Below are 10,246 nucleotides of genomic sequence, written 5' to 3'. Positions count from 1 at the left end.
TTGCTCTCTCAGCGGGGAGGCTTGTAGCCTGGGGCAAGATCTCAGCCCTGCTCACCAGCTTCCTGGATATAAACTCAGTGCTGGTGGTGGAGCACAGTGGGAATGAGACCAGCCTTGCTGGCTGCATGGGAACTGGGTGAAGCCTATCACTACCAGCTTTCCCCTGCTTCCCTGGTGACCTGTATGACACAGCAGAGGCAGCCATAATCCCCCTAGGAACATAAAGCCATTGGCCTGAGAACCACAGGCCTATCCCCCACAGCAAGCCCCACCCAAAAAGAGTCTGAGCTCAGACATGCCTAACTCTGCCCCCACCTGATGGTCCATCTCTACCAGCCCTGGTGGCCAAAGACAAAGAACGTAATCTCTTGGGAGCTCTACGACCCTGCCCATTGCCTGAAAAACCTGAATACTTACCTAGGCAAGCTTGTATTCCCCCATACTACCACAGTTGATGGTCTCTTGAAACCACCAGCCCCTGGCTGGAGGTCAGCCAATGCAAGCCATTACAGCAACTCATAACAGAACAACGCTGCTCCAAGAAAAGGGGAAACAACGGCTAATTCCACCGCCTGTAACATCCCAGTCAACCAGAGGTCCTGAGTCTGCCCTTGTAACAGTTTCACTGCTAGCACAACCAGATTCAAGAAAACCGGCACACCAAACAAAACTACAGCCAAGGACCCTCACAGAGTCCACTTCACTTCCCTGCTGCCTCCACTGGAGCAAATGCTGGTATCCAAGAGACCTGAAGACGGATCACATCACAGAACTCTTTGAGGCATTCCCCAGTACCAGCCCAGAGCCCAGTAGCTCTGCTGGGTGTCTAGACCCAGAACAGTAATGATCACTGCAGTCCAGCTCTCAGAAAGCCCCATCCCTAAAGGTAGGGGGAGAGTACCACATCAAGGGGTCACCCCATGGGACAAAAGAATCTGAACAGCAGCACTTGAATCCAAGATCTTTCCTCTGACATAGTCTACTCAAATGAGAAGGAACCAGAAAAACAATTCTAGTAATATGACAGAACAAGTTTCTTAAACACCCCCATAAGATCACACTAGCTCACCAGCAATGGATCCTAACCAAGAAGAAATCTCTGAATTGCCAGAAAAAGAATTCAGGTCAATTATTAAGCTACTCAAGGAGGCACCAGAGAAAGGTGAAATTCTAAAAATAATACAGGATATGGACAAGAAAATCTTTAGAGCAATGGATAAATTTTTTAAATTGCAATTTCAGGAAATGGAAGACACATGGAAATGCAAAATACACTGGAAAGTTTCAACAATAGAAGAAAACAAGTCGAAGAAATAATTTCAGAGCTTGAACACAAGGCAAGGCTTTTTAATTAACCCAATCTGACAAAGAAAAAAAGATTTTTAAAAAATAAACACAGCCTCCAATAAGTTTGAGATCATGTTAAATGATGAAATCTAAGAATGAATAATTGGCGTTCCCAAAGAAGAAATCTAAAATCTTGGAAAACTTATTTGAGGGAAGAATTGAGGAAAATTCCTCTAGCTTTGCTAGAGATCTAGACATCCAAATACAAGAAGCTCAAAGAACACCCAGGAAATTCATCACAAAAAGATAATTACCTAGACACACAGTTATCAGGTTATCTAAAGTCAAGACAAAGGAAAAAATCTTAAGAGCTGTGAAGCAAAGGTATCAGGTAACCTATAAAGGAAAACCTACCAGAATAACCGTAGATTTCTCAGCAGAAACCCTATAAACTAGAAGGGATTAATTATCTTTGGTCTCCTTAAACAAAACAATTATCAGCCAAGAATCTTGTATCCAGCAAAACTAAGATTCAGAAATGAAAGATAAAGTCTTTTTCATACAAACGCTGAGAGAATTCGCCACTACCAAGCAACCACTACAAGAAATGCTAAAAAGGAGCTCTTAATTTTCAAACAAAACCTTGAAATACACCAAAAAAAAACCTCCTTAAAGCATAAATCCCACAAAACCTATAAAACAATTACACAATGAAATAAAAAAAACAACAATGAGGTATTCAGGCAACAATTAGCACAATAAACTGAATAATACCTCACATCTCAATACTCACGTTGAATGTTTAAATGACCTATAAGCTCCACTTAAAAAAATAAAGAATGGAGAATAGATAAGAATACACCAACCAAGTATCTGCTGTCTTCAAGAAACTCATCTAACACATAAAGACTCACATAAACTTAAGGTAACGGGGTGGTAAAAGATATTCCACGCAAATGGACATCAAAAGCAAACAGGAGTAGCTATTCTTAAATCAGACTTAGTCCAAACTGCACCATTTCATAAGACGCCCACTATTTCACAAACCTTGGTCAAAATGAAACATTCCACAGAGGTTCAGGCTGTGAGAAATAGCCTGTCTGTTATCATACTCTTCTGGGAGAATATGCAAGGAACACCACATTGCACTGGAAAAGGGCCAGAACTGCCTCATCTTGGGAACACATTATCAGCATCTTCTAAGGCAGCATACCATGTCCTCCACACCCTTGCCCCAGTCTGTAAGCAGCAGTGAGAACTGGCATTAAGCTGGTCTCCCAGCTCTGTAGATCTTTTGCTGGACACAAAGCCTGCATTTGCTGTTAAGCTGCTTGCTCTTGCTCTCTCGTGCTCTCGTGCTCTCTCTCTCTCTCTCTCTCTCTCTCTCTCTTTCTTTCTTTAACCCTCGCCTTCCCTTCAAAACATAACATTTTTGGTGCCAAAATCTGGGACAGGGATTGGGTTCTAAATGGGTAAGTCTTCTCTTGCAATCTGAAAACCAGCAAGCAGCAAAAACTAGATCTGGGCCTGCTTCCAGATCCTGAGTAGATTCCCTGTTCCCAGGTCCGTTTTCCTCATTCTCTTTTCTTCTCCAGCCCTGGGTTGACCTCCAGATCCTGATCAAACCCCCCTTCCTCTTTTCCTTCCTTCCTCTTTCCAGGTGGCTCTGGCAGTGACCACCCTCATTGCTGGACATCACATCCAACACCTGTCTCCAATTAGTAGGTGAATCTCTCTTTTCCTCCTTTCCAGATTTCTCTCTATTTCTGCCAATTTGCCAGAAAATCCCAGCAGTGGGTGAGAGGTCTTCCCAGTCACCAGGAGACCATGGCTTGCCTTCTCAGGGGACACCCTCAGAATACTTGCCACTCTATCTGCTCCTCATTATCCACCTTGTTACTTTCTGTTAATCCTGATGTTTGAAATGTTTCTAAACCCACAATAACCAAACATCACATCCCAGTCAAAATAACCCTCTAAAACCTCTCCATTTTCCTTCATCAGTCTCAATGTCCCCTTAACCCAGCTGGCCCCAGGGGCCTCAAACCTATTAACTGTAAACATTTACAAGCTCAAGTTCTCAAGCCTGTTAACTCTCCCCATAACACCCCAATCCTGGCTGTCAAGAAAATACAGACAGGTCTTACCACTTGGTCCCTGATATCTGGGTTAATAACCAGGTGGTGGCTCCAATCCATCCCCAACCTATACACTCTACTCTCCCATATTCCCCGCTCTACCACACACTTCTCTGTATTGGATCCAAAGAACACCTTTTTCACTATTCCCTTGGATCTGGCTTCCCAACGTCTTTTTACTTGGTCAGAACCTGATACTCACACATCTGCCCAACTTATATAGACTTCTATAGGGGTTGTGAAATAGCCCCCACCTACTCAAACAGGCCCTCACCAAGGACCTGAACTTTCCCTTGCTCCTAACACCCTCCTCCAATACATCATCTTAGCTCCTCCCTTAACTTGTCCATCCAACACCACTCAGCTTTTAAACTTCCTCCATAGTTGAATATATCAGGTCTCACCCAAAAGGCTCAGGTAGCCCAAAACCAGGTCACTTATCTTGGGATTGTTCTAACCTGACAGAAGAAAATTTTCAGTGCCACAAAAGAAATAGCACTTGAATATAAATTTTCTCAGCAAGGCAATTTTACTTCCATAGAAGGGTGGGTCTTGTGGATGGAGCAATGGTGAGAGAATACCTGAACAGGGCAGGGGAAGGGGCTCTTATCCCTGATGCTGGTAGCCCCTACTGTTATTCCCCTATTGCTTAGAGTTTGACTGCACAGTCTAAGCTAATTCCAATTGGTCATTTTAAAGACAGCAGGAGTATGAGCATGAGTGGTGGGGTGAGCAGTTTCACCAAGAAAAATGGTTATGGAACACATGACTATAGGTGATTCAGATCAGAGCAGGTGACCAGGGGTGACTCAGAATAGAGCAGGAAACCAAGGAAACAGATGGGAACTGCTGATTAAAGCTGGTGAGAAAGTTGTTTACTGAAACTAGGGGAAAGGAGATAAAGAGAACAAGGAAGTTATACTTTAAAAATGGAGAGAACAAAGAACACAGGAACTGAACATACTGGCACACTGATTCTTTGAAGATAAATTTGGAGCTCACTGTATTTAACAGCCCTAATTATTTGGCCACCCCAACCCAACAAAAGGAGCTAATTAGGGACATGCCCCTTCCCCACACAAAGAAGGGCCTCTTCTTCTTCTTGAGCCTTGTGGGATACTTACAGCTATGAATTTCCAACTTCAGCTTGCTGGCCAAGCCACTCTACATGAATTCACAGATAGAAATAGCTCACAACGCTCATCCCAGAGCCCCTGAACCCAGCCTGCTCCATCAACTACCACTTTAAAACTTTTAAAAATGCCCTTTTAATGACCCCAGCACTGGGCTGCCCAACCCCACCAAGCCCTTTACTGTACGTACATTCTAACCAAGGCCTTGCTCTTAGACTACTCTGCCAAACATACGGCAACATCCCACAAACCACTGCCTACTTCTCAAAACAATTGGACTGTCATCCAAGGCTGGCAACTCTGCCTGAAAATCTTGGGTGTGGGCCAGGCACGGTGGTTCACACCTGTAATCCCAGCACTTTGGGAGGCTGAGGCAGGTGGATCATAAGGTCAGGAGTTCAAGACCAGCCTGGCCAACATGGTGAAACCCCATCTCTAATAAAAATACAAAAATTAGCTGGGTGTCGTAGCATGTGCCTATAATCCCAGCTACTCAGGAGGCTGAGACAGGAGAATAGCTTGAACCAAAAGGAATAGCTTGAACCAGGGAGTTTGAGGTTGCAGTGAGCCAAGATCGCACCACTGCACTCCAGCCTGGTGACAGAGTAAGCCTCCATCTCAAAAAAAAAATAAAATAAAATCACATTGCTGGGCTCAGAGGCACAGAAACTCTCTACCAACACATGGCTATGTTATGGCATCTTCCCCTAGTCTACAGGACCTCATGAGCCATCAATCCCTTCTTTTTTTTTTTGAGACGCAGTTTCACTCTTGTTACCCAGGCTGGAGTGCAATGGCGCGATCTCGGCTCACTACAACCTCCGCCTCCTGGGTTCAGGCAATTTTCCTGCCTCAGCCTCCTGAGTAGCTGGGATTACAGGCATGCGCCGCCATGCCCAGCTAATTTTTTGTATTTTTAGTAGAGACGGGGTTTCACCATGTTGACCAGGATGGTCTCGATTTCTTGACCTCGTGATCCACCCGCCTCGGCCTCCCAAAGTTACCATTCTGCTTACAGCAGGTATATGTCTTATTCACAAGTAACCCTCTAGTCAACTTCCAGAGATTAAAGCTCTCAACCTGGCCACCCTCTTTGTAAACACCTGAGCTCTCTCACTCCTGTCTGGACCTCTTAGACTCCCTCTCCTCCCACTTCCAGCACATTTTGGAAGCCCCTTTGTGGGGAACACCTACGTGGTTCATTAATGGAAGCTCTCTTAGGGAGCCATGTCCTGCAGCTGGCTACACCATCATTGCCAAAAACAAACTTGTAGAATCCAGTGCTTTCCCACCCCATACTACTTCTCAACAGGCAGGACTAGTTGTCCCCCCTAGCAAAGGGGAAAAGGAAAGAGTTCACATTTACACCAATTCCAAATATGCATGCCATGTCCTACACTCTCACACCGTAATCTGGCAGAAAAGGGGTTTTCTAACTACAAAGGGAATCCCCATAGGAAATGGCAAACTCCTACGCAAACTGCTGGAGGTAGCTAAACTACCACTATCGGCCACCATTATCTATTGCAAGGAACACCCAAAGGCTATGAGTGTCATAACCAAGGAAAACTTCTTAGCAAATTCAGCAGCCTGGCAGGCAGCTCTTAAAACCCCATCATCACTGCCCATTTTTCCCAGCATACACCCTGTATGTACCCAGGAAGAACAAACTTCACTCGTCCAGGAAGGAGGACGGTTTTACCTTAATAATAAAACTGTCTTGCCCAAGCCCCAGGAACCTTCTGTACTTTCATATGTACACAACCATTTCCATACTGTTACCGCCACCTCCTCCAACTCTTACACACATTTTCCCACCATGACTGCCGATCTCAAAGATATTACTAAGGCATGTTCTCTTTGCACTCAAACTTCTCCTCAGGGAGCTATCAAACCACCTCCTTTCCCCACGCACCAGGCCTGAGGACACCTGCCAGGGCAAGACTGGCAAATCAACTTCACCCACATGACCCCCCCATAAAATGAGTTCGGTACTTTATGACAATAATAGATACAGTCTCTAGATGGATAGAAACTCTTCCTACCACACACACACGTCACTTCTTTTTTCCTTACTCACGTCATCCTCCCATTTGGACTCCCCTCTTCTAACCAGTCAGACAATAGGCCAGCCTTTGTTTCACAAGTTCACCAACAGCTGGCGAAGACTCTAAATATTAAATGGGCAGTCCATATTCCTTATCGCCCCCAATCATCTGGTCAAATTAAACAGGCCAATGCCCTTTTAAAACAACTAACCAAACAGTCCCTAGAAGTTAAGATGGCCCGAAGTTCACTTCTCCCATTGGCCCTCAGGGGTCTATGAGCCATGCTAAAAGCCCCTCAGCCTGAGCCCATTTAAACTCATGTACAATGCCCCTGTATCCTCCAGGATCTCCCTGTACCTCCTCCCACTTCTATATGGGATACTTGGCCTGCATTACACCTCACTCAACATCTAATAAGACAGTTCACAAACACTTACTTGCCCCAGCCTAAAAGTCCATTCTCAAAACACTCCTCCCTGTCCCTACAATCAGCAGAATGATCTGGATCACAGACTTCCCCTCCTCCCCTCTCCAACCTAAGTAAATGGGTGCTCACCAGGTTACCCTAACTACTCCCACAACGGGAAAGCTAGCATCCTTTCCACATTGGATACACCCTTCCAAACTAAAAAGAGCACCAAGTGCACCTCCAGAATACTCCGCCCCACAAAAAAATTCTTCCTCCCTCACAGGACTATCCTGGCTGCGCTTAACAAAAATTCCAGAAGTTGCCAATCCAGAAGGCCCTGGTCCGTAACACTCTCCGCCTCCAATTTCAAATCTCTTCGCTCATACATCGTTTCAGATCTTTCCTGGTCCCCCTTCCCTGGATAGTCCACTCCAATTTCCTGCACTAATCCAGGAGCTATGGCTAAAGGGCATCTTCCAAAATTTCACTCTTACTGAAATCTCCTTTTGTCTTCTTTGTGAGATACTCTAAGTCCCCACCCCCAGCCTCTGGCAGTAGGGTCCCCTTTGTCAACCTCACACATTACCTCTTAAATCAGTCATACTCCCCTCTTTCTTCCAACTGTTAAATGTATTTGTCCACACAAATCCAGCCGTTCACAGCCCTTCCTGTTAATCTAACCACATAAACCCGGTCCAAAATAAACCTACATCTCATCTACTTAGCCAATCCATTCTCTTAACTGCAACCTATACCCTTCAACCCTATCAGGACCACAGTGGCTATTAATTACAAAAGCCTATTTCTCTCTCTCTCTCTGTCTCTCTCTCTCTCTCTCCAAAACCAAACAGGCTTCCTTTCCTCCCTGACCCACATTCCCTATCAAGCCTTCCCAGGGGCTACCCTTACTAACAACCATTCAACGTGGAAAAACAAAAGGTCTAAACAAAAAGTTTATCCAGGATTCAACCCCCACCTTCTCATGGCTTGCCACCACAACCTACAACTTTTATCTGTCCGCCCCGATTGTCTTCCTTCTGTGTAGCACAAACCCATCTTTGCCTGCCAGCAAATTGGTCAGGAATATATACCTTGGTGTTTCAATCTCCAGATGTTAACATTTTGCCAACAACCAAACTATTCAGCTTCCTTTAGTCAACTCTATTTCCTCCCTCTCCACACACACCAGACTAACTATACACATGATTCCCCTGTTAGCAGGTCTGAAGTGCTAGAAAGGGAAGAGTGTGGTCCCTTTAAATGATACAGAAGGGGGAAAGGGAAGTGCTGGGTAGAGGAGGGCATGGTCCCTGGCTAGGTCTCCACTCCTACAAACCTAGGTGAGGACAGGCATTTGCTACCCAAATGTTGGATTTCCCAAGACCACCCTGGCCTGCCATGCCCCCATCCTGTGCCCATAAAAACCCAACACTCTAGTGGGCAGACTCACAAGTGGCTGGACGTCATGAGGAGCCGATCAGCGGAAGAACACAGGCAGCTGGACGTCGAGAGGAGCATGTCAGCGGAGGAACACATGTGCGGCTGGAATTCGAGAGGAATGCACCAACAGGCACTGGCATGCTGGCAGGCCACCAACCTGCAGAAAGATGTGGAATTTGGCAGGGGCAGTTAGAGGAGAGCCTGGGCCACCGAGCGGCCGGATTCCAGGGGAAAACCATCTCCCTTCTGGCTCTGAGAGCTACTTCCATTCAATAAAACCTTGCACTCATTCTCCAAGCCCATGTATAATCCAATTCTGCTGGTACGCCAAAACAAGAACCCAGGATACAGGAAGCCCTCTGTCCTTGTGACCAGGTAGAGGATCTAATTGAGCTGGTTAACACAAGCGGCCTACAGATGGCTAAACTAAAAGAGCACATTCTAACACACACCCACTAGGGCCTCAGCTGTAAACACTCACCCCTAGACACTGCCGTGGGGTCACAGCCCCACAGCCTGCCCCTCTGTATACTCCCCTAGAGGTCTGAGCAGCAGGGTACTGAAGAAGTGAGTCACACTCCCATTGCACACCCGGTGAGGGGGACAAGGGAACCTTTACCATTTCAGGACTGAACATCTCTGCTGCACTCAAAACCACGATAGCAGATTATCCCTTTCTCAGGGCCCCCAGTCTTCCTCCTCTTCACTAACAATTGGCCCATATATACTCACCTTCATATCATCCCACTCAACCTCCCAAATGCTGAACTCCCTTGTTCAGGCAGTCATCCAGAAACACATTGATACCGTCCTTTTCCTCCACCAAGTCCAGTATCAGCACCTCCAGAAAAACAACTCTCAAGTCAAACACCCACTACTTCAAAACCCCAAACCTGATTACGGTGCCCCTAATTCAACAGGAAACAGCCAGATAATCAACAGTGCCCTTCGTCCTTTTATGCTAAAGTAGAAGGCAACAAAGTTCAAACTGCTCTGTTTTATAACCCCCCATCATCCCTGCCATTTTGCAGACCTTGCTCAACGTGAAACATTCCATAGGGATTTGGTCATTGAGAAATAACCTTCCTCTTATCATAGTCTGCTGGGAAAAAGTGCAAGGAACACCACATGCCACAGCAACAGGGGCCAGAACTACCTCGTTCTGGGAATGTTATCAACACTTTCCCAGAAAGCAGGCCATGTCTCCCCAAATCCCTCCTGCCTAGGCCTATAAATGGCCCCACCCTGTAAACAGTCATGGGCACTGACGTTAAGCTGGTCTCCCACCTCTATAGGTCTTATGCTGGACATTAAAGCCTGTACTTGCTGTTAAGCTGCCCTTTCTCTGTGTGTGTGTCTTTCTTTAACCCTCATCTTCCCTTCAAAACCTAACACAGACAAAACAGGCTTTAAAGCATCAACAGTTTAAAAAGAAAAAGAAGAATATTATATAATGATAAAAGGACTAATCCAACAGGAAAATATCACAGTCTTAAATATATGTGCACCTGACACTGGAACTCCCACATTTATAAAACAATGACTACTAGATCTAAGAAATGAGATAGATGGCAACACAATAATAGTGGGAGACTTCAATACTCCACTGACAGCACTAGACAAGTCATCAAGACATAAAGTCAACAAAGAAACAATTGACTTAAACTATAACCTAGAACAAACGGGCTGACAGATATTTACAGAACATTCTACTCAACAGCTGCGGAATATGCATTCTATTCATCAGCATATGGAATATTCTCTAAGATGGACCATCTGATAGGTCACAAA

At 45.4% G+C, this 10,246-nt stretch overlaps 1 protein-coding gene across 18 annotated transcripts in view; it reads right to left on the bottom strand.

Moving 5' to 3' along the window:
* The window catches only part of PLA2G5 (phospholipase A2 group V), a 63,347-nt gene extending 53,963 nt beyond the window's left edge, over positions 1 to 9,384 (bottom strand). For 14 of the 18 annotated variants that reach the window (XM_078332988.1, XM_078332984.1, XM_078332995.1 and 11 more), the window contains exon 1: positions 8,466 to 9,384. Coding sequence is in view for 4 of the 18 variants with exons in the window: in XM_054258820.2 (XP_054114795.1) it covers positions 8,466 to 8,551 (86 nt within the window). In the remaining 14 variants the exon portion in view is untranslated. The remainder of the gene's footprint in view (positions 1 to 8,465) is intronic. The other 4 variants (XM_078332990.1, XM_078332979.1, XM_078332980.1 and 1 more) reach the window with 3 other exon arrangements.
* Between the last annotated feature and the right edge of the window lie 862 nt (positions 9,385 to 10,246).

The sequence above is a fragment of the Callithrix jacchus genome, chromosome 7 (assembly GCF_049354715.1).
Source record: "Callithrix jacchus isolate 240 chromosome 7, calJac240_pri, whole genome shotgun sequence".
NCBI classification, from domain to species: Eukaryota; Metazoa; Chordata; class Mammalia; order Primates; family Cebidae; genus Callithrix; species Callithrix jacchus.
This window is presented reverse-complemented; position numbering and strand designations above follow the sequence as displayed.